Here is a 26,210-nt window from a genome sequence, read left to right as displayed (position 1 = left end):
AAGATTATGATGTGATTATAATTGATGCATTTAGTAGATGTTGTATTTGATATGCATTAGATGGATGCTATAGTTGCATATGTTGTTTAGAAGTGTGTATTTTAATTAAAAAAATGTCTCCATTGTAGACAATTTAGGTTTATTTCTCTAGGGTATTTTGGTGGGCACTGCAAATACCATAGAGCATGAATGATAAATTTTATCTACACTGCATCAAGGTCCAAATATACAAGTTTTTGAAATAGATATGTTGGGAAGAAGAGACACTGATAGACATATAGATTGGCTTCATGAATATCAAGGTGAAGAGTACATAGCTCAAACAATCAATTTCATAAGCAATAGGAAAGATCACGAATCTATCATACATGATGATATATTGCAACACATCAAGTACACAACCCTCAACAATAAACAAAGAAAGACAATCAACATAATTATGGCCCCTTACTGTAGAAATCAAAATGGAGAGCCATTATTCATGATAATACAAGGAACAATTGAACATGAAATTCGTATTTGATTGGTGCCATTAGTCAAGCCCTTGAAAATGAGGCAATGTCAGGTCATTCTCCCCTTCTATTACTTGCACCAATAGGAGTTGCAACATTCAATATAGGAGCCTCTATAGTTCATTCAAAACTGAGAATCCCAATACGAGACTTTTCCTAGCTAGAAGGACCAAGACTTACAAGCTTTCAAGAAGATATAACACATATCAAATACATTTTGTTTGATAACGAGCTTCATTGGTCATAACATGTTGGAAAATATAGATTCTTGGCTCCGACAAGCATTCCCATAAAATGCACACATAAGCTTTGCAGGTAGATCTTTCATTATGACTAACAAAGACAACTATTTTATATTATATTTATTATAATTCACATCTATGAATTTTTTATAATTTTATTACATAATTTTAAAATATTTTTTGTCGGTCTTCTTTCAGGTATATCTATGATTTTGGTTGGAGATTTGGGCCAATTGCCTCTGGTCAATGATAGATCAACATATAACATCAACAGATAGGCAAAGTTATTATGACAAGAATTCAAAACTGTGGTTACATTAGATAAAATATTTAGACAAGATTGACAAAACAATCAACAACAAAGGTTTCGTTAATTTTTGACAAATCTAAGAGATGCAAACCCACAAATTGATGGCTGGAGATTACTTATGACAAGAACCTTTATTAACATAGATGCTACAACTAATGTTGAGTTTGACAATATTGTCCATTTGTTCTCCACAAATGAAAATTCTCACAATCACAACAACAAAAATGTTATATACATTGAAACAACCTGTTGCACGTAGTCTCACAACAAATGTAGGAAGTGTACATTAAGAAAAAGATTTTACAAATGATGAACTTGATCTAGAGATATTGATCAACAAGAATTCAAGGGTGATGTTGACTTCAAATCTTTGGATACAAGCAAAACTTGTAAATGGAGCTCTAGGATATGTTCGAAAGATTATCTATAAACTAAGAAGTTCTCCACCTGAACCACAATCATATGTCATGGTTGAATTTGACAATTATACAAGAATACTATTTGAAGATCAACATCCAAATATAATTCCAATAACACCAATACAAAGGGACATGACATTTCAATTACCATTGAGATTAGAATGGGCATTGACCATATATAAATATCAGGGGTTGACTCTATCAAAAGCCACAATTGATATAGAACCAACAAAAAGAACAAGATTGACATTTGTGGTAGTCTCTTGAGTAAAATATCTAGAAGGCTTCAAAATAATGCCAACATTCACACATGCGCGTTAAAAAAAGAAGAAAATAGATTAAAGTTTCTAGAAGATAATTGGTGTAATATATCTTTTTGCTGCTATTGTTTTGCTGTTAACTTTACATCATTTGGGCTGTTGTTTATAGGAACAACAACCTTGTTTTGTTGCTTATTTATTATAAAACACAATTGAAATTTTGTTCCAATATCTTCTATTTTCCCCAATTTTTACTTTTATTAATGACTTATATTGTGACAAATAATTTGATCAAAGTCATTCTATTTTTTTATCATTTATTCAATATTATCCAAACAAAATGCAATTGAATGCTATTTATAGTTTTATGTATCTATTTATTAATACATAATTCAAATTTTGTTTAAAAATCTTCTATTTTTTGTAATGTCTAATTGTTTAATACATACAAATGACAAGTATATTGTTAGTTTTCTGCATAGCATCTTATTCTTTACCTATGCCCGCTTCAAATTTTTAAAGTCATAATTGCCGTAAAACAACACAATTATATATTACTATAATTATCAAAATGTACAACCATTGATATATTGATTTTGTTTATCTATGTTGTGCATTACATTCTACAATTTCTTTCAAATAGTCTAAATGATCTATTCAACCATTTCACTTCAACCTCACTACTAATAATACCTTTATCTCTGGGCGTATCTTAATTTTTTTTTTTTTTAATATAGGTATGCTAGTTAAAGTATACTAGTATAATATAATAGAAACATAATATAGAATATAGTTTAGTTAGAATTAAATTGTAAAATTAAAGTAATTTAATTTAATACAATGAATAATATAAATATAGTATAATATAATACAATTTTTATTTATAATATAATATAATATAATATAATTTTTATTAATTGTAATTAATTATATGATATAATATAATATAATAGAAACATAACATAGAATATAATTTAATTAGAATTAAATTATAAAATTAAAATAATTTAATTTAGTACAATGAATAATATAAATATAATATAATATAATACAATTAAATTTTATAATATCATATAATTTAATCTAATTTTTATTAATTGCAATTTACAAGTTTATTCACCCTTTAAAATAAAGTCTCACATATAATTCTAGACAAATTACAACTAATTAAATATGCATTATAAATATAATTCCATGCAATGACATGAACTAATAATTATTTTTTACAGCTAATTATATACTGCATTACAAATATAGTTCCATGCAACGATATGAACTAATGATTATTTTGTTAAGGGATAATTTCAAGCCAACTATCAATGCAGATTTGCCTCTTACCATTTTTAAATTGTAAAATACTTTATCGTCCATTGAGTTTGCCTAAAATTTAAGGAAGCCTCAATCAAGACAAAAATATAAACCGCATTCAAATAGTACGCCCTTGCTCAATAATAATTAATTGTATAAACTAAAGCAAGTAAACGCTAAACACCTAGAAATAGGGATTTAATATTTTAGGTTGCTCAAAACCTTAATTTCAGTTCCAACGATTGAATCCACCCACTTTTCTGCTCCAAACAATATGGAGGGAAGCTCTCACCTATGAATTGATGGAGAAATCACAACTTCGACAATGATTTCGACAATGATTTGTGCCATTCTTGGTACTCTCGAAATCTAGACAAGCGCCTTCGGAGTGAAGAAAATCATCAAAGTTTGGCAGAGATTTGGTGGAGTAGTGTGATCAAACAAACCTCCAGTTGGTACCCACCTACCAATCCATGAATTTTTTTTGCCATTTGTCTTTGGGACATATGTTGAACCCCTAAGGCACCCGTATAAGTATTTGATCTGAATAAATCAGAGTTGTATTTTTTTTCTTTCATGGAACCGGTCCATATTTTTAAATTTGCAGAGGTGTTTTGTTTAAATTCCGCTCTGAAATTGAATGCTATATGAAGAACATAGTTATTTTTTCCTGAAACCTAAAACTTCTTAAGACATTGTTACATAGTTATTTTTTCCTGAAACCTAAAACTTCTTAAGACATTGTTCAGCTGTGGGTCCCCCAAATTAGATCTCAGATATTTCCTTTTTGTCACTTCGGTAGTGTCGGTAAAGAGTTTCACAGAATGAGCCTGTGCTGCAAACGGTGGTTATGATACGAGCAACGTAATTATTGCAGTGGGATTTCAGTAAAGCCCAAAAACTTGCTTACTTAGCATTGCCAAGTACCTGTGTCCAGTGTAGGTATCACAATAATTAGATCTTGGACGTGTACTAGAGAGCTCAGTAGGTCCTAAATTCGATTAAGAGCCTGTATTTTACTCAGTTTCAATGAATACATGTTCTCCCAGAGCATTGAATACTTGTTCTCCCAGAGCATCTGCATTAAATAGGTCTAGTGCAGAAATGGTTGAGAACTCAGGGATGGCGAACAGATTACAACACCAAAAGTCATCCTTGAGGAGATGGGTGTCAGCGGGGCGGTTATCATCCTACAAAAACTGGTTTCTTTTAGTATGGATTCTGGCATTTTTTTCAGTTTTTCTCTGGCAGAAGAATATAGTGGAAAGTATTAGTTTCTTCAAGAAGCCGCCAAGGCCCATTCCCAGATTAAGGCCCCATGTGTTTAATCTCACTGATTTTGGGGCTGTGGGGGATGGTTTGACAATCAATACAAAGGCGTTTGAGGATGCGGTTGCAACCATTGCAGCGCTGGGGAATGAAGGAGGAGGACAACTTAATGTACAGGCTGGACTGTGGCTCACTGCACCCTTCAATCTTACGAGTCACATGACTTTGTTCCTTGCAGAAGAGGCTGTTATCCTTGCAGTTCAGGTAGGACGCTTACCTTATTTTTTCCTAAATTAAAAAGTTCTTTCATAAAAAAATTGAAGTATCTTATGTTTCTACTTGAGATACATCATAGAATTTGCTAACTGTAATTTTTTTCAAATATTTTTTTGGCAGCATTTGATTAAATAATTGGCTTATGTTATAAACAAATCTTACCAATCGTGAAATTTAGTTCTTGACAAATGTAAAAATTAGAGTGGATAACAGATAACCTACACATTTTATAACAACCCTAGAAAATATCACGCAGAAATCTGAAGTAATCGAAGTACTCAGAATATGCCTAGAGAGGATCCTAAAAATATATACAGAAATATCTCGCAATAATCCCTTTGTTTTGTTTTTGTATTTGACTTATTAGTGCATACATATAATAGAGGTGATATAAATTCAAACTACTTACTGGGTGTACCCAGCACACTTGATTGATTCCTTGAGCTTTCAGAAATCTGCCAATATGCTAGCAGATCACCAGTAGCTCCTAATGTACTGCACTGACTACTGTTGCTCTGTAACAATGATAGTTGTTGAAGATTTTCGTCCCCATAACTTCTGGTTACTGAGAATTCTAAGTTCTGCAATTAAATAACACGATAATACTATGCTTCTATTTCATATATACATTCAATAAGATATTACATATTTATAGGATTTTTCATATCCTATATTATAGGAAACTTCCTGTAATAACTCCCTTACCTAGATAATCATGATATAACAAAATAATTACGGGTATAACCAAACTATAACAAATACACATGGAAATAAGCAAACTCTTGACAAACCTAAACAAACTAAGAAACCATAACTAAGACATCTAATGATGTAATATTCCTAACATCCCCCCTACATCATTCTCCAAATGGGGATAGGTGAACTAACAACACTCGATGACCACATTGAGTAGTTCATTGCAAAACATAAGATAAGAGTAGGGACATACACATCTACTCATGACAAGCAATAGTGGAACTAACCTCCCTAGGCTTGTTCAATAGGATTGACCATATTGGACTTTTATCCAAGAATAGGGACAAACAGATCTATCTATGGAACCAAGGATAGGGACAAACACTTCCACCTGAGGTCATACAACAAATTTAGATAGGGATGACACATCTATCCAATATTAAAGTTTTGAATAGGGACAAACACTTCCATCTGAGGTCAACAAATTTAGATAGGGATGACACATCTATCCAATATTAAAGTTTTGAATAGGGACACACACATTTGCTTACAACAATTATGATTGGGAACACACATCCAATCATAATTATAAACTTCTGTGACTGGGACAAACACATCCAATCACAAACAAAAAATTTGAGTATTAAGTCCTTGTCATCATGTATGTAACCATCATTGTAGATCTTTGCCACACAAAGGATATGAGATGGTTACCGCTACTACATAGGAACTGATCTTAGCTTTAGTATTTTGGTACAAATAGTTTTGTCACTAAAATTTTACGACCCCATCACTAGTGACTGATGAGAAGATGTTGAATGTCCTCCAACCTCTTGTGCCTCTGTCCTCTAGGAGGTTTGCTACTTAGCAATTTGGCAACTGGACTTAGTTTGAGAATCTCCCCTGATGTGAACTTCTCTTCTATAAACCATGGGAGTGTCAGGTACCACCGATCATGCACTTAAAATACAACTTTAAGAGAATATAAAAATCAAAAAACAAAATCTGTATATTACCAAATAAATCTCTATGTACTTTAAAAAATATACACATAAATATTTTCTGACCAAAAAAGTCAAACATGCCTCAAACTATGTGTTCTGCCAATGTCAATTTTTCAATTTATCTCCCCGTTTACTCACTACAACCACCATTATCATAAAACCTGATTTGACTTCCAAACACATCTATGTCACTACATAGCAGCACGCACAACCACACAATGCACTGCATCTTCTCTTGTTGACTTTGCCAAATGCATGTGCTTCCTTCATAAATGCAATTATCGTATCAATGAAGATTTGCTGAGATAAAGTTGATCTAATACACCAAATAGTTATTGCATTAACTCTGGAAGTGTTGATGTCTATCCCATACGTTGTTTCGAGGTGGCCATATTGGTTATTAGTTAAAATCTAATCTTTGCTTTGTGAGTCTACTGCAATGCTCTGAAAGGGTTGACAACAAGTTGATCATACTGGCTGTTCCCAGAGCAATGTTCTCTCGTTCACGTAGTTTGACCAGTACATCTGTTGCTTAATATGTACTTTCTTGAATATATCACGTGACTCTCATCTGATTCTTTCTTATTCCTGACAGAGGTGGTGCATGATAAACATGGTGCAGTCGTGTAATATTTTAAAAGTCTAAGTCTTTCCATAGTTTCCAGGTCTCTTTGTCTTTTGGTGTTGATCTACATTTACAAGTGAAATGATTTTTCTTTCCCATATTGGTCTTATTTGTAAGGCGAATATCCTTCTTGCTCTTTTGGGATCGATTGACAGATTAAATCATTGTAGGAATGAGTTCTCCACAGCCCATGAAGATAACAATAAGAGATTTTGGATTTAATCGTGTAATATTTTTGCATCGATGACATATCAGATCACACTTAATGATCCATCATTAGGATGAGGAGTGAAATGAGGGATCACAGTGTAACTCCATAAATAGGTTGCAATGGCAGGAAAGTGAAGAGGATGCATGGAAAAAGAGATGGAATCAAGAAAAAGAAAAAGAAAAAAGAAAAAGAAAAAGAAAAAAGAACCTAAATATTCTCCCACCAATTATTAAGAAGGTCAAGGAAAATAACTAGAAAATTAAAATAATAAATAATAGATAACAAGGAAATTATTAATAAGAGAGAAGGATTAAAAAGGAAGCTTAAATAATGGGAGAGAAAGATAGTTGGTAAAAGATGAATAAGCAAGGAAAAAAGAAAAATAAAATAAATAAATTAATAAGAAGATGCAAGAAAATAAAAAGTGAAGAGTGCAATGAGAGAGAGAAGAAAATTAGAAAGAAAAAAAAAAAAGCAAGGAATGAAGCAATAAATATTAAGATGAAAGAGCGATCATGATGCAAGAAGGGGAAACAAGTAAGAAAATTATAATAAATAAATAAGAGAAGTACGCAAAAGTTAAGGGAGGAGATTACCACATGAATGGAGGATTAAAATTTTTCAGGAAAGAGAGTAAAAGAGAAGATAGCAAAAGGATGAGAAGGTGAACAAAGAACAGAAAATGGTAAGAAGAAATGAAAAACGATGAGGAAAATAATGGAGAAAACTGAAAAAAAAGAAAGGAATTGCTATGAAACCATGAGTGACAGGACCATAATCTCGTATTGTTAGACTCTATCATGAGGTCATTTGGCCTTAATTTGATGGATATTAAACTTAATTGTAATTCCTTTCAACTTCTCAAAAGTAACATCACGTTCTAGAACTTTCAAGTAGTTTCAACTTTCAACTTTCAACTTCTCAATAGACCTTAGTTGGTATGGTCTTCTTCTTTGAGGATTTATATATTTATTAAGTGAAACCTTTTCTTCTTCATCTTCCACTTTTTTGGTCATGGGTTTCATTTCTACTCATTTTGGCTTTATTGTTTCTTTGTGTATGTGGTGGCTACTTGTGGGTGATACCACTGACATTTCCTATGCTTTTTCTTTGTTTCTCTTCCTTCACATCTTTTTGTGTCTCTCTTTTGTTCCTTTTCTGCTTTTTGTTCCAACTCTTGTTAATATGGCTTCCCTTGTGAAGTTTTCACCATTTAAGTATTGAACAATTTGTTTCCTCACATTCTTAAATCTTCCTCTTCCCTTTTGAAGTTTTCACCATTTAAGTATTGAACAATTTGTTTCCTCACATTCTTAAATCTTCCTATTCTTTGTTTGGGTTCTTTTATTTCTTCCCTTTTCTGTCCATGCCTCTGCATGCTGCTATTCTGCTACTTCCAATTCTCCTTTTATTTTCATTTGGGAATTCAATGAAGGATGAGTCCCTTTATATTACTTTGTGTCCTTTTATTTGGCTCACATAAGTTGAAAGTAGTACAAAAGTCCTCTTTTAACTTCTCCTAGTTATTTGTCTTTCCTTGTTCTTCTTGATTCAAATACCAAGAGTGGGGAAATGATTCCAAAGTCCAATAAAAGAACTGGACCTCTAGTCATTTACATGTTACTCCAATTTAGTCAATTGCTGCTCTCTTCTATATGTCTCTTTGGATTGGAAGATTCTTTATAAACAAATATGTTGCTAAAATGTCCACACCGCTTGACATATCTACATTTTATGAAACTCTCTAGTGCCCTCCATTATGGTTGGCCAACTTATGGGTGTTCTACCACTGTGCAACACTCATTGTTAACGTATAAATTAGGGTTTCCTTCAACAACTCCTCATGTTTAAATATCTTCTTCATTTCCCCCAAGTTATCCTCAACATCCCCATTTCTAGTATATCTGGGTAGTATTGATTGGTTATGCTTCATTAAGTTTACGAAAGGTTTCCTTTTCCATTTTGTAGTGTGCATTTTTGATAGTTTACCTAATTCTTTCTATAAATTTTTGGTGTGGTACTGCATGAATGGTTGCAGTGTCAACTTTTGGAAATTTCGTTCATGTTTCTTCCTTTTCTTCTTTCCCTCACAAATTATCTTCTTAAGTCCTTATCAATATATTTATCTCCTCCTCTAATGTTCCATAATGGTTGTGGGGGATGGTGTGTGATTGAGGGGCATGATCTCCTCATCAGGTCTTTTAATGCGGGACATCACATTCTTTGGTATTACTTTACTAAATTATTTGTCTTTTAGTGTCTTAGTAGTTACCTTCTTATACACCATCTTCCTCTCCTAACTTATAACTTTCCTTACATTGTCTTCATCTTCTGAAATTTTCTTTCTCTTCCTACCATCAATCTCATGAATTCATGTCTCAGTATATAAGGTGTTGCCTCTCTTTAGAGTTTCTCTATAGTTTCCTCTTGATCTATTGATTCCAGGGACCTTGCCTTTTCTCTACTTTGTACTTCTCGTCATCGTCAAATGTCTGGTATTGGCTACCCTTCCCTTTGCCCAACCACCCTTATCCTCTTGGACACATTATCTTTTTCAACTATTTTTTATTTCTACTTCTACATGTCACTGTACCATGGCCTCAGTGATTCTGTTAAATGGTGATATTTCGACATTTCTGCTAATTACATTATTGTCTCTCATTTCTTTCTTCCTCTAATTTTATTTCTCGATTTCTGATTGTGTCCTCTACTTTATTCTTTCGATATCTCTTATTACTCACCATGCATCTCACCTGATTTGTTTCAGCAGTCATTTCTTTTCAGATTTACATCCCTCCTCTATGCCAGATCCTTGATGCCTAGCCCCCAAGGGGGCGAGGACCTAGAAACTTTTCTGTTTCTCTCTCTCCTGAACAGTAGAAACCAATCCTGGGGCTGCACCGCCAAATGTTGACAAGAGAATCAGGTCAATGGGCTGATTAGATCTTGTTAATAATTGACAAAATCTTGGCTTAATGCAATCACTGGAGAAAATTTATGGTTTTTTTGTGCATGTGTGTATAATATAATTCTATAATGATTACATCATTTCATAGATTTACATAAGGCACATATTCTCTTTGCAATATTATATTCTTTTATTGATATATATAGCTATCAATCTTCTTCCATGTACTTTATTCTATTTATATGCCTCATGCTTAGATATTGCTCTTTTAGCCCACCGTTTCTTAACTCACATTTTTCTCTTCCTTATACAGCTCTTTTATGCCTTTTCATAGTTTCTTTCCATAGGAGCTCTCCATAATAACTCTTAATTATCTTCTTCCCATGTGAGTCTCTCATTTTTTAATGGCATTCTCACTTTTTATGGCTTATTTAGGCATATAAGGGGTGATTTAGGGCTATTTAAATGCTTTACAAGTCATTCTAGGTCCAAAATAGACCTCTATGTTGCATGCAGTACCATGCAACCCCCTCTGTGTCTTTGTTGAATGCTTTATTCCCTTGTGCTGTACTGCTATGGTCTCTATTGCACATGAGAATGCTATGTGGAAGTATAATGCTGATTGCAGTTCTGCTAGTATCACTGCCTCACCTAATAATGGCCATAAATCCTGTTAACACAAAGCAATCTACCTCAAAACTATATCTTAGATTTAGTCTTATTATAATATTCATAATTGAAATAAGATCGGTCCTCCATAACCTTATTACTTGTCAAAAGACTTGTCATTTTTCCATGTATGCAAAGTTGACTATTATAAGAAACTAGAATCACATTTGTGGTTCTAAATCTACTCCATTATTATTATTAAAATAATATTGTATTATTGATATAATGGTCATCTTAGTCATTTAGTTAGTATTTAGAAACTTTCTTGTATGTCTTTCGTCTTTAGTTAATTTTAGGAAGTTTCCTTTCTGTCTTTCGTATTTCTATTCTCAATCGTTTTCATCATGGAAAGGTCCTCTTGTAATCTCTATTTAAGGAGTTTTCATCTCCTTTATAAACAACGTCAAATTATCATTTCATGGTATCAGAGCTTATGTTCTTTTTTGGCAAATTTTTTTAGTAAAGAACTTTGTGGGTTTTCTGTTTTTTTTCCACAAAAAATCAAGGAGTTTTATTTCTATTTACTCTTCGTGATGGCCGCGAGTAAATATTTTGAATAGACTAGGGGTCTTGTACAATTTTCTCCTCAAAAATCATGGATGGGTTTTCAGATTTTTCTCCACAAAAAATCATGGAGGGTTTTGCACGATTTTCTCTTTAAAAATTGTGGTTTCTTTGTTTGTTTTTTGCATGATCTGCAAAAAATCACGAAGGGTGTTGCTATTTTCAGATTTTTTCCACAAAAAATCATGAAGGTTGTTGCTTTTTCTTCGGTTTTTTGATTTTTTCCACAAAAAATCATGAAGGGTGTTGCTGTTTTTTGGGTTTTCTGATTTTTTTCCATAAAAAATCATAGTTGTCGGTTTTTTCCTTAAAAAATCGATGTGGTGGGTTTTTTTATTTTTTCCAAAAAAGATCATGGTGGAGGGTTTGTCGATTTTTCCACAAAATCGTGGTTTCAATTTTTTGTTGATTTTTTGAAGTTTCTTGAAAAGTTGATTTCAGTGTCTCTAGATAATAGGAAGGATAGCTTTGTTACCCAACATCAGGTTGGAAGGATTGTGGTAGAAGGATTATGGTAAACTTGGTCATATCCAGAAGTTCTGTAGAACCAGGGAGGGTCTTAGCAATAGGCTCATGTCGCAGAGTGTTTTGAGGAGAAGGGGGCAGCCTTTTTGCATTCGTAACCAAAAGACCTACAAATTATGTCTTCTGTAGGGTAGTTAGTTGGATGACCATTAAGGGAGGGTATTAAATTAATATTGTAATATTGATATAATGCTCATCTTAGTCATTTAGTTAGTATTAGAAACTTCCTTTTATGTCTTTCGTATTTAGTTAGTTTTAAGAAGTTCCCTTTTTGTCTTTTGTATTTCTATTCTCGATTGTTTTCATTATGGAATGGTCCTCTTGTAATCTCTATTTAAGGAGTTTTCATCTCCTTTGTAAACAACATCGAATTATCATTTCAATTATAAAGGACCAAATCATAAGAACTAGGCTAATGCACAAATCAAAATGTCATTCTGGGTTTCTAGTTCAAAGACTATGAAGTCAATACTTCAAGTTTGAAGCAATCAATTAATGCCACTTAGCCTGAACCCAAGTTATAGCTTCAGAATGCTAATAATCTTGGCATTTAGGCATCTTTCATACGTGCTGGTTATCATACTGTCCACTAATGGCTTAGTAATCAACATTCCCAGACTTAAAGCATACAATGGTAGTAACAACTAAATATCTTGCCTTAAATGGAATTATAATGGTCTAGGGTTCATTTACAACCCCATTCAACAAGTCTGTCAATGTCACATAACAAAATCAGCAACAAGAGCAACAACCATTTGGTCTTTAACAACAACATTTCAACCATAACAAGAGCAATAAAATCCATTATTATAGCAAGGCCATGAAATAACAGTCACTCTTTCAATATAAGCATAACTGCAAGAGTATGACGCAATCACATTTGCTTAGGATGGCTGCAAGGTTCTACCATCTCCAAGATTACTAACTTTGGCGGAACATCTCTGACAGTTAAATTAACACTAAAAAATGGTCAAACAAACTCGCCAATTTAGTTCAAATTTTAAACATAGCCTTTCAAGCACAATACTAATTCACATAACTAGATTGGCTGCAAAGCACAGCTACAACATCCATTATAATAATGTGGCTTGGTTGCAACTACAACAATAACATTATATGCTGTACATGACTGCAAAAATACACCACAATAACCAAATCCAATAACAAGCTTGGCCACCAAACCAGTGAACCATGTCCCCCCCAAAATCCCCACGTCTTTGGGATGGGGACATCTCTGGGATGTGAAGACTTGGAGGGGACATACCCTTGCTGTCCCACAATTTGCTGTTTCAAGAACATTTCTGGGATATCGGGATGTCCCTTAGACATTTGGGGAACTCCCTAGAGTCCATTAAATGCTTCAGGGACATCCAAGTGTCTCTTGTGTCTAGGCAATGAAAAAAGTGCATTTTTTAACTTTTTTTTTTGAAATTCGTACCCAAGCCCAAATCCTAATGGCCTATGGGCCCCACCCAAACCCCAAACTGTTAGTTTTGTATCAGACTATAGCAAAATAATCAGAAATAACAGAACCAAATCAATGTGCACAATAAACACCAATATACCCTGGGAAAACCTCCCTCTTGGAGGTGAAAAACCCAGCAACTAATCTCAGATCTTTATTAAGCAATAACCAAATGTATCTTTACAATGAGCTTCAACACTTGAAGCAATTGGTAGACTATGCACAGTAATATCTTCAACATAGGGCAAACTGCAATGATGAACTTATCTGCAATACAGATATTGCTGCCACAAAGATGAAGTTCGCTGATCTTAGGATGATGTTTGCAGCCCTCAAGGATAGTTCGCTGACCTTCAAATGATGACTACTGTCAGAAAGAACAGTTGCTGCACCTAGGGTGAAGTTCGCTGCCCTCAATGATGGTTCACTGTCCTTCAAATGGTGTTCGCTGTGCTTCCAATAATATTCGCTGTGCTTCCAATGATGTTCGCTGTCTTTTGTATATGATTCGCTGATCACAAAGGTAATTCGCTGAAGGATACCGAATAGGGATGTAATTGCTGAATATGTCTATGATTACAATGAAGTTGACATTACATATATATGAGACTCTAGCCTTCCAATTTACCTTAGGTCGGCTTTACAATTTAGGCAAATTAATTACAATGCAAAACTTAAGGTTGGCGCCAAACCGAAATAGCCCCACACGTTATACAAGCAAGATAGGACATGACTAATCCAAACTTGCTAGGTGTGCTAGGTCGGTCCTAGAAGGGCTCCGACCTAGCTACATACATCTACACTCCCTCTTAGCTAGGGAGGAGACCTTCTCAAGATCCGAGATACATAGCTGCTCCCATGAGAAAATGCAAATGAATACAACCACCATGGCTACTCCCATGGATGATGTTCACCATAGCTACTCCTAGAGGGTGAACAAGCACAAGTGCTAAATCATCCACCATGCCTACTCGCAGAGGGTGGGTCCACCATACCTACTCGCAGACGGTGGAAAACACAAGTAAATCATGGAATTTCTTCCATGACATCCACCATGGCTACTTGCAGAGGGTGGATCCACCATGCCTACTCACAGAGGGTGGAAGAGGGCTTTCACCTCAAACTTCTCCCAGAGAAGAGTGCATTACCACCATGCCTACTCACAGAGGGTGGTTCCACCATGCCTACTTGTAGAGGGTGGAAGATACATCTCAATGTATCATTGATGCTGAGACTCCCTCTCAGCAAGGGCTTCATTCTCCACGACTCCAAGCTTGTCCCAAAAATGCACAAACTTCACTTTGGCAAGGGGCTTGGTGAGAATGTCGATCGTTTGCTCCTCAGTGTAGATGTCTTAGTTGAACAGCATTCACCTGTACCATATCCCCGATGTAGTGGTACTGAATCTCAACATGTTTTGATCTGTCATGGAATACTGGATTAATTAAAAGCTTCACACAATTTTGGTTATCGCAATGAATGATAGTAGGCTCCAACGATTGACCGAACAATCCTGCAATGAGCTTCCAAAGCCACACTGCTTCGCGAGATGCCACACAAGATGCAATGTATTCTGCTTCTGCAGTACTCAATGCCACTGAAGACTGTTTCGTGCTACACTAGTAAATCATGGCGGATCCCAAGCTGAAGAAAACTCCAAAAGTGCTCTTGCGATTAGTGACACTTCCTGCCCAATTAGAATCCGAGTAACCCTCCAAGTTTAGAGCAATGTTGGAGGAGTACTTCAGTCCATAGACAACTGTGCGACGCAAGTACCTCAAGATATGCTTGGCTGCAACTAGATGTATCTGTCTTGGTTCACTCATGAACTAGCTAAGTGCACTCATTGTATAGCAAATATCTGGTCTAGTGTTAACTAGATACATCAAGGATCCAATCAACTGCTTGTACATGGTAGGATCCACAAGATCTGAACTAGCTGCAACTTCCCTCAATTTCTTCAAGTTAGTTTCCATCAGAGTAGGCATGGACTTGCAGTCTAACAATCCAAACCTCTTCAAGATGTCAATGGTGTATTTGCCTTGACTTAGGATGATCTCATTAGGCCTCTGCCATACTTCTAACCCTAGAAAGAAGTGCATGAGCCCTAAGTCCTTCATCTCAAATTTTGAAGTCAACTCCTTCTTGCACCTGTGAATGAGATGATCTTCCCCTGTGACATAAAATACCAGGATCAACATTTCACCATTAAATACCTTGAAGTAGAGGTTCGGATCAGCATCATTCTTGCAGAAGCCCAAGCCTGTTAATTATCTATCAATCCTCTCATACCATGAACAAGGAGCTTGCTTAAGGCCATATAAAGCTTTCTTCAGCTTGCATACGTGAGACTCCTTCCCATGAATCACGAAACCCTCAGATTGCTCAATGTAGACCTCTTCCTCAATCACACCATTGAGAAAGGTTGTCTTCACATCCATCTGATGTAGCTTCCATCCCTTAGTTGCTGCAATCGCAATAATGGTCCTGATGGAAGTATATCGAGCAACCGGAGCGAAAGTTTCTTCATAATCTATCCCTTCTTTCTGAGAGAAACCACGAGCCACGAATCTAGCCTTGTATTTCTCAATGCTACCATCAACTGCTTGCTTGATCTTGAATAGCCACTTGGAAGATACAATTGACTTGCCCTTAGGTCTCGACACAATATCCCAAACATCATTCCTAAGGATGGATTGATATTTTTCGTCCATGGCATCTTTCCATACTTGCTGATTTGCGGCTTCCTCAACACTGGTAGGCTTAGTCTCAATGAGATTACACATCGAAGCAACATAACAAGAGAATTTCTGAGGTCTCTTAGTTTCTCAGAATGTACCTCTAGGAGTCGCGAACTGTTCTGCCTCCTGCATAGTGTTCCTTGCCTAAAGAGGTCTCTTCCGAGTTATAACAATATCTCTAGGCCCATTAGCAGGATCCATAGGCTCAACTGGATCATTGTGCATCCCAAGTTCTGAAGGCTCCCTCTGGATCTCAGGATCTGAAGGCTCCCTCCGAATCTCAGGATCATGATCAGTATTCATGTCTTGAGGATGAGCTTCATCTTCCACACATGAACCCTTGGATTTCTTGAATGCAACGTCTTCCTCAAATGTAACATCTCTGCTGACCTCAATGTACCTTTGGCTTGGAATGTAGATTTTGTAGGCCTTGGAAGATTCGCTGTAGCCCACAAATATTCCTCTCTGGCCAGAAGGTTCCAACTTGGTCCTCTTGTCTTTAGGCACATGTACATATATTGGACATCCAAAGGTCCTCAAGTGACTGATATCAGGCTTGATCCCTAAAAAGGCTTCTTCTGGAGTCATATTCTGCAATATCCGATGAGGGCATCTGTTTTGAATGTATACAGCTGTTCTAGAAGCTTCTGCCCATAGAAAAGTCTGAAGATCCTGATCAAGAATCATATCTTTTGCAGCTTCAACTATAGATCTGTTCTGTCTTTCTGCAACCCCGTTTTGCTAAGGGTTGTGGGGAACACATAATTCCCTCTTGATCCCCGCCTCAATACAAAAATCATGAAAGCTACCCGAGGTGTATTCACCTCCATTGTCAGACCTTAACACTTTAATTCTTTTCCCAAATAAGTTTTCTACTAAGGCCTTGAACTCTTTGAATCTTCCTAGGACTTCATCAAGCTCTTTAGACTTTAAGAAATAAATCCAAGTCTTCCTAGAGTAGTCATCTATGAAGGCTACATAATACAAGAATCCACTAGGAGATGCTACTGACATAGGTCCGCATAAATCAGAATGCACAAGAGTTAATATTTCTTTTGACCTACTCTCACTACTATGAAATGGACTCTTAGTGTTTTTACCCATAGCACAACCTTTACAAGTATCATTATGAACATGGATGAGTTTAGGCATACCTTTGACCATCTTCTCTAAACTTGGAAGAGCCCGGAAGTGAAGATGTCCAAGTCTTCTATGCCACAGCTCGCTTGAACTGGAGGAGTCATGAAGGAGAGCTTGGACTGGACGAGTGGAAAGCTTGTACAAGCTCTCATACTGCTTCCCAATCACACAAGCAGATTTGATGTTGGATTTCTTTGGCCATGTGAGGACTCTTCCTTCTGAGAACACCACTTGATAACCTTTATCCTCCAAGGCGGAGATGGAGATAAGGTTCCTTCTGATTCCTGGCACGAACAGGACATCGCTGAGATGAAGAGAGATTCCTGAATCAAGGTTGAGGGAAGTAGCACCAAACCCTCTCACAAAATAGCGCGCATCATCTTCAATGATGACTTGGAGATTAGACTCCCTCTCAACCAAATCTGAAAGATGCTCCCGATAGCCTGTGATGTGTCTAGAAGCTTCACTGTCAATCAGCCAGGTATCACTATCTGTGGGAACATTGTTTGACAGGGCTGAAATGAAGAGGAATTCATTGGAGTTGTCTTCTGCTTCATTCTGATTTGAAACTTCATTGATGTTGACCCCTTGTTGCATTAGTCTTGACTGGCAGTCTCTTGCATAGTGACCAAACTTGTCACATCTGAAACACTGAATACAGGATAGATCTTTCTTCTTCTTCTTCTTAGAATCAGGTGCAAATGCTGATCCTTGATCTTTGATTCTCTTGAAGTTGCCTTTCTTCCAATTTCCTCCTTTCTTCTTGATGGATTGGGTAGCAAGAACATGAGAGTCTTCACCATGAGAGCTCTTGATGATACCTCTTGAATGCAATCAGCATTGAGGCGGTCAAACTTGGGAAATTTGGATCTCCCACTTATGCCTTGGATAAATGGCTCCCATGAGTGAGGAAGACCATTCAATGCAAGCATGACTAGGTCCTTGTCCACAACTTCATCTCCAATGGCGCTGAGCTGATCTCTCAATTCTGAAATCTTCATGAAGTAGGTGATGACTGAATCTCCCTTTGCCATCTTGACTTGATGAAGTTGTTGACGCAATGCAAGTGCTCTACTTGTGTTGTTGATCTCATACATCCCCTCCAATGTCTTGAACATGTCTCTGGCTGAAGACATCTTGGAGATGATGGGAACAAGATGATCTTTCACGGAGTCAATAAGGATCTTCTTGGCTTTGACTGCATTCTTCTTGAATTCAAGCTTCTCATCTTGATCTTCAGGTTCAAATTGCTCTTTTCCTTGCACAAACTCCAAAAGATCATTTTCTTCTAGGGTGACAAGGATTCTTAATTTCCATGAGGTGAAATTCGATGCTCCTTCAAGTCTGTCCTCAACTTTCAGACCATACACTATCTTGAATGCTGGAAATGGTGTGAAGAATGTGAAGTAGGAGCACTGCTACAAGGTCTGATCACAACTGAGACAAACTTAGATCTGATACCATGTTAGTTTTGTATTAGATTGGAGCAAAATAATCAGAAATAAGAGAACCAAATCAATGTGCACAATAAATACCAATATACCTTGGGAAAACCTCCCTCTTGGAGGTGAAAAACCCAACAACTAATCTCAGATCTTTATTAAGCATAACCAAATGTATCTTTGCAATGAGCTTCAACACTTGAAGCAATCAGTAGACTATGCACGGTAATATCTTCAACCTAGGGCAAACTGCAATGATGAACTTATCTGCAATACAGATATTGCTGCCACAAAGATGAAGTTCGCTGATCTTAGGATGATGTTTGCAGCATTCAAGGATAGTTCGCTGACCTTCAAATGATGACTACTGTCAGAAAGAACAGTTGCTGCACCTAGGGTGAAGTTCACTGCCCTCAATGGATGGTTCACTGTCCTTCAAATGGTGTTCGCTGACCTTCCAAAGGTGTTCGCTGTACTTCCTATAATGTTCCCTGTGCTTCCAATGATGTTCGCTGTCTTTTGTATATGATTCGCTGATCACAGAGGTAATTCGCTGAAGGATACCGAATAGGGATGTAATTGCTGAATATGTGTATGATTACAATGAGGTTGACATTACATATATATGAGACTCTAGCCTTCCAATTTACCTTAGGCCGGCTTTACAATTTAGGCAAATTAATTACAATGCAAAACTTAAGGGTGGTGCCAAACTGAAATAGCCCCACACGTTATACAAGCAAGATAGGACATGACTAATCCAAACGTGCTAGGTGTGCTAGGTCGGCCCTAGAAGGGCTCCGACCTAGCTACATACATCAACACAAACACCATAAATTTTCCTTCTAATTTCATTTCAAATCACTTCTAAGTTTCAAAAAAATAAGGACATGGGAGTCTCCCAAATGTCTCAGGGACATCCAAGTGTTTCTTGTGTCTAGGCAATGAAAAAAGTGCATTCTTTAAGTTTTTTTTTGAAACTCGTACACAAGCCTAAATCCTAATGGCCTATGGGCCCCACCCAAACATCAAACACCATATATTTTCCTTCTAACCTCATTTCAAATCACTTCTAAGTTTCAAAATAGTAAGGACATGGTGTTGCAAAAAATAAGTGATAGAATTGTGAAATGACATTCACCATTGTTGTTTTGAAGGGCTTAATTTGTGCTTGGTGGTGGGGGCTCTGCCCCTCAACCTCTATAATATCCCTTGCCTAATCTGATGTTAAATTCGCTCTTTATGGCTTGAGGAATATTGTCAAACAATTCAGATATAATCTTCTAGCTTGCTGGTGTGAGTTATCAGTCTGATATAACTGTGTGTTAGTGACACCAAGGCACAGGAAATGCTTGCAAACAATTTCTATAATATCTACACCATAGACTCAATGCATAAATGACTTCTTTTGATCTTTCCAAGGCATTTATATGAATTTCAAAAGACAAATGTGTACCTACAGCCAAGAGACATTTTCACAAACACTTGACATGCAAACTTCAGAAATAATGAGTCTGAAGTATACTACTGCTGCAACTAATTATCTTATTTCAGACTTCGTAAATAAACAATAACTATTATTGATGCAGGTACAAGATGTTATTGAAGAACTCTAATGGCTGACTTCCAATTTCTGCATACTAGTCCTCAGAAATTTAGACATTACATTAGCAAATACTGATCAAGAACCTGGTTTGATGATGCCAAATGGAAGATGAACCCCAGTGACCATGCATGATGTTGTCACAACAATTTTTTGAAGGCTCCAAGCATTAATTTGCCCCACTTGGAGCTGGCTGCCCAATGCCCTAAGTTACAGATGTAATAATAAATAATTGCAGCCCTTCCTCCCCTCCAAATGATTGATGGAATGATTGCCAAGGTCAGCCGAATTGAATGATCAAGTGCCCACAAAATTCTGAGCAACCAACAATGAGTAATGAGTGAAAATGTGAGGATAAGTAGGTCTGATCGACCCTCAGGACAGACTTGGAAATGACCTCAAAATGTGTCTTCAAACACCCCTAAATACCACCAAATCACCTCCAAGATGATCGCCTATCTTCCCTTGTAGTGTAGTTATAACATGGATGTCAATTAACCCTATAACTGAAGCATTCTCCCAATTCGACCTCCATGAATGCTGATGCAAAACACAATAAGGTCCAACTTGAACTTCTGAGGTAGAGCTCAAAACCAGCGATAATTCGAAAGATCTTTCACAACGTCAAAATCGCATTACCAATTGAGAGTTTCCGTTCCCAATGGCTGAAGATAATCTGCAGAAACCCTTGGCTCCACAAGCTATCAAACAAAGGTGGTCTCAAAACATTCGATGCCAAAACAATGAGCCACATTCCCTATTTATTCTTTTCCTCACATGGATCGGTCTCCTCCTAGAAGATTGTCTTTTAATAAAATAATATTTAATTGTACCTTAAAATAATATTTAATTGCACTTTAGATAATATTAAAATATCATTATAATATAAAGTGCAATTGACTTCACACGTGACACCATACGTGAGAATACATTATCTTGTGAAAAATCATATTAAAATAAATTGTTAAGCCACAAGCAACTGCCCAAGTACCCCTCTTATCAACTCCTTCGCCTACAAGGGTCAAGTGATAGGCCAAACCCCTCTGCAAACTGATCCTTATGAAAATGGGGACATTACAATCTGCCCTTCTGAAATTGCTTGTCCCCAAGCAATCTCAGCTGCAAAGAAAAACTCTACTCCGCTTGTATCCCAAATGACTCTGTAGAGTGCCTGGAAAGATACTGAACCATGTATGCCGAGTAGTCTATCAAACAAAATGATCCTTGGATCCCAATACAATCTGAATTCACACCCATCCGTCATGTGTAAATAAGGACATCTGGAAGCTGATGCAGGAGCATCCCCGGTTCGTGGCAATCTTGCATCAACCAAAAATATTTCCTTTCTGTTTTGTAGTTTCAACATTTCATTCTGTATTTTCTGGCATTGGCTCATCGGATCTCGAGAAGTTGGATTTTTGCTTGAAGACTTGATCATCTACCTTATTCCCAAACCGCGGAGCATTTGGATCATTTTCTAGCAAGTTATCGCTACCGGTTTCAGAGACAGTTTTCTGGTACCGATTGTCTGGACCTATTTGCATTTGTAATCTACCGAAATCTACCGGATCCCTTCCATATATTGCGGAGCCTTGAGCGTTGATTCCGATGTTCCTTGGTGTGTGGCTGACCTTCCCTTGGATCTACACTTCATCCTTTGGATTTTCCGGAGGAATTTCTTTGGCAGAGGTCGACCTTGTTGTTTTTACACGTTAGATCTTGGTCTTCGACTTTTGATCCCTTTTTGGGCCGTCCGGATCCCCTTGGGTCGTATAAATCATTGTAATTGAGCATTAGAAAAGAGATCAGTTAATAAATAGAACATAAAAGACAAATCTTAAGATTTGAGGTCCCGGTTGCGACCTGTTTTGTAATTAAGCATGTTTTAGTAGGCTAGTGAGCCGGTTTCTGTAACCCGGTTGTTACCGGTTGAATGTAATCAGTTTTCATGATATAATTCATTCAGTTCTGCATTGCTTCCATCATATCCTTGTGTTTACTCTTGCTGACCGGTCCGGATTGATCTCTCTGAGGTCCCTCCTAATCAGTGATTGCACCAGAAGCACTGGCTAAACCTTCCTGGATGTGATAACAAATCAAGACATCATGCCTACTAACACCATAATCATTGTAGCTATGTATCCATATGAAATCTCTGTGACATGGAAGTAGCAACCCCTGGCGGATACACAACAACATGATGGATAGCTAACTACTGTTCCTGCAAGTAAATCCCCACACACAACTGAGTCGGGTACTTGCAACCTCTAGTCCCATCTTCTGAAGATGGCCACTCTTCATCCCACAATGGATGGTACAAGCCCTCTGTCATCCCACATCGACGCATCAACCAATCCTCAACATGTGGGCTCAAAAGGTGATGAACTCTCCTCACTATGTAGTCATGGTAAAAGGCACCAACCTCCGTCAATGGTTGACCATCATAGTTCTTAGGAGAACCAAGTATATTTTCAGATTCATCCATCATTTGAATGAGGAATCTCCTAATGCAATCTATCCCCTTTTGCCTAGCCATGTTGGAGAGATTGACCCTTCCCTTTATGTTTTGGAGATGCTGTCTCGCATAGGCAGCCACTAGTCTAGCCTCCTTGGCCCTTTGTGACCATATATCACACAACTTGTGTGTCCTTTCCACATCCTCCCAAGTCTGATATAAAAAATCAGAATGCTCATGATTTGAATTCATCCCACCAAACCCATCTTTAATACCCAATTCTTGAGTGCCTTTTAGAGATGATTCCAAGGTATCATCATTCTCATGATGAAGTGAAGAAATGTGTTTGCTGTCATCAGTATACCTGTCATATTCTTCAAGCTTCACAAGTGCATTTCTATTGGAATTTTCATTCACAACACTAGCACTTAGTGAACAAACACTTGTAGATTCATCTTTACAAGTTCTCCCATGTGTAAGAGCAGCAATCTCATATTAGAATGAGGAGGAATATCGCTGTCTCAATTCAGATCTTTTAATCTTACATTGTAGTCATCAAAAGCCATCAAGTCTTGATTTGTCTCTTCTTCTTTTCTAGGAATAGCTGCTACAAAGGACTGATTTTCTGAATTATGAAAATAGTGATTATGCCCACTTAGAAGTAGACAAAGGTCAGCAATCTCTCTCTATCTTGATCTTTTACCAATTGGACAGCCCTGTCCCACATTTGTAGATAATCTTCTTTTATCAACTCCAAAGTGTCTTTGAAAGGATGCATATGTGTATGAGGAATGCCATGTCCCATTCCTTTTTGTCTTTCCTCTCTTTGATCTGTCCAAATGAGGTCCTCTAGATGTTTGTGAGTGTTGCCCATTCTTGACAATGCATAAATTATTCCATCTTCCTTCACCAACGTTTGAGCTTGCAGATCTTCCCAAACCAAGGGCCTTTGTTCCAACTGTCCTTGGCTGCCATAGTCTGATTTTTTATTATGTGAAGGTGAAGAAGCATCATGATCATCCAACGAATCCATACCATTGCTACCCATATTATTAACTAGCCTCCAATGTAGAAGTCTCAAGTGAAACTTTTTGCAAAGATGATGTAGACAACTCATTCCCCATGGCTGCCCTCATATCCTCTTGAGTTAAATCAGCATGTCTAACAAAGTCATCATATAAATTTCTGCCTATCATGGGTGAAGTATCTCTATTCTTTGATTCTCTTTTTTGGTTGCCACAATCCATCCGATACTCCATATAGCAGTCGAAGTCTAGAAGACTTTTGGTCTTATCTGGAAGTGCTCTATACTCATAAGCAATCATTACTTCATCAACAAATTTAAAAGCCATATTTCTCACACACGATGGCAGGACACCGCTTTGATACCACTTTAATATCCCTTGCCTAATCTGATGTTAAACTCACTGTTTATGGCTTGAGGAATATTGTCAAACAATTCACATATAATCTTCTAGCTTGCTGGTCTGAGTTATCAGTCTGATATGATTGTGTGTTATTGACACCAAGGCACAAGAAATGCTTGCAAACGATTCTAGAATATCTAAACTATAGACTCAATGCATAAATGACTTCTTTTGATCTTTCCAAGGCATATATATGAATTTCAAAAGACAAATGTGTACCTACAGCCTAGAGACATTTTCACAAACACTTGACATGCAAACTTCAGAAATAATGAGTCTGAAGTATACTACTGCTACAACTAATTTCTGATCTTATTTCAGACTTCATAAGTAAACAATAACTATTATTGATGCAGGTACAAGATGTTATTGAAGAACTCTAATGGTTGACTTCCAATTTCTGCATACTAGTCCTCAGAAATTTAGACATTACATTAGCAAATACTGATCAAGAACCTGGTTTAATGATGTCAAATGGAAGATGAACCCCAGCGATCATGTATGATGTTGTCACTACAATTTTTTGAAGGCTCCAAGCATGAAATCGCCCCACTAGGAGCTGACCGCCTAATGCCCTAAGTTGCAGATGTAATAATAAATAATTGCAGCCCTTCCTCCCCTCCAAATGATTGATGGAATGATTGCCAAGGTCAGCCGAGTTGAATGATCAAGTGCCCTCAAAATTTTGAGCAACCAGCAATGAGTAATGAGTGAAAATGTGAGGATAAGTAGGTCTGATCGACCCTCAGGACAGACCTGGAAATGACCTCAGAATGTGCCTTCAAACACCCCTAAACACCACCAAATCACCTCCAAGATGATCGCCTATCTTCCCTTGTAGTGCAGTTATAACATGGATGTCAATTAACCCTATAGCTGAAGCATTCTCCCAATTCGACTTCCATGAATGTTGATGCAAATCACAATAAGCTCCAAGTTGAACTCCTGAGGTAGAGTTCACAACCAGCGATAATTCAAAAGATATTTCACAACCTCAAAATCGCATTACCAATTGAGAGTTTCCGTTCCCAATGGCTGAAGATAAACTGCAGAAACCCTTGGCTCCACAAGCTATCAAACAAAGGTGGTGTCAAAACATTTGATGCCAAAACAATGAGCCACATCCCCTAATTATTATTTTCCTCACGTGGATTGGTCTCCTTCTAAAACATTCTAATTTAATAAAATAATATTTAATTGTACCTTAAAATAATATTTAACTGCACTTTAGATAATATTAAAATATCATTATAATATAAAGTGCAATTGACTTCACACGTGACACCATACGTGAGAAGACATTATCTCATGAAAAATCATATTAAAATAAATTGTTAAGCCACAAGCAACTTCCCAAGCGCCCCTCTTATCAACTCCTTGGCCTACGAGGGTCAAGTGATAGGTCAAACCCCTCTGCGAACTGATCCTCATGAAAATGGGGACATTACAACCTTGCCTTGTATAGCAATAGTTGTCAACTTTGTTGGGGGTTCTACCCTTAGAACCCCATGAGGGGCATTGCCCCTAGACCCTTGTGAGGGGCATTGCCCTTCCACCCTATTGGGGGATTTGCTTCCGAACCTCCACCCACCATTGTTAATGTTCATTGTAATTATTGCCACGTTTGTAATGTCTAGTAGTTTAAATTTCACTTAGTATGCCAAAGTCTCATTTGTAATTCTTATACTTATACCTAACACATTTTTTTATACTATTTTTTCAAGTAGTATATGTATTTGCACCACCAGACCGCTGCCCTGCCACCCCTGCCTCGTTGTCCCTCCACCCTCCCTAAACTTAGGCCCATGGTCCCCTCATCCCTGAAACTCCCCCCTCCGTCCCTTTGTCAGGAGACTCCTTGGAACTATGCGCCAAACACAAATACCCCTTATAATGACATGGCTGCTAATTACAACGAGAAGGTCTGGCCGCAAGGGCTTTACCCTACTATTCAAAATTTCAAATGCTAATGTCAAACATGACTGCAAGGATTCTAATTAATACTACCTCACCAGTGAGTAAGGCTATCAAAGTTACAACCATACTGTCAATGCTATGAGTATTTGGCGACCAGTGTCATTTAATTTCTATAACAATACAAGGCTTTGGAACAATCATCCATTATAATAAGAAGACATG

General features: G+C 36.9%; 1 protein-coding gene and 1 long non-coding RNA gene across 2 annotated transcripts in view; one reads left to right on the top strand and one right to left on the bottom strand.

The window, feature by feature from the left end:
- Positions 1-3,628: 3,628 nt before the first annotated feature.
- Positions 3,629-3,844, bottom strand: LOC131029045 (uncharacterized). The gene is made up of 2 exons (XR_009102677.2): positions 3,775-3,844; positions 3,629-3,728 (listed from the first exon to the last, which is right to left on the bottom strand). It is a non-coding gene; the product is annotated as an uncharacterized LOC131029045 (long non-coding RNA).
- LOC131029043 (probable polygalacturonase) overlaps positions 3,724-26,210 on the top strand; it is a 69,953-nt gene continuing 47,466 nt past the window's right edge. The window contains exon 1 of the mRNA XM_057959442.2: positions 3,724-4,584. Coding sequence (XP_057815425.1) covers positions 4,081-4,584 — 504 coding nt within the window. The 5' untranslated portion in view covers positions 3,724-4,080. The remainder of the gene's footprint in view (positions 4,585-26,210) is intronic.

Source organism: Cryptomeria japonica, chromosome 2 (genome assembly GCF_030272615.1).
Source record: "Cryptomeria japonica chromosome 2, Sugi_1.0, whole genome shotgun sequence".
Classification (NCBI taxonomy): Eukaryota; Viridiplantae; Streptophyta; class Pinopsida; order Cupressales; family Cupressaceae; genus Cryptomeria; species Cryptomeria japonica.
Note: the sequence above shows the minus strand (reverse complement) of the source record. Positions and strands in the feature narration are given on the sequence as shown.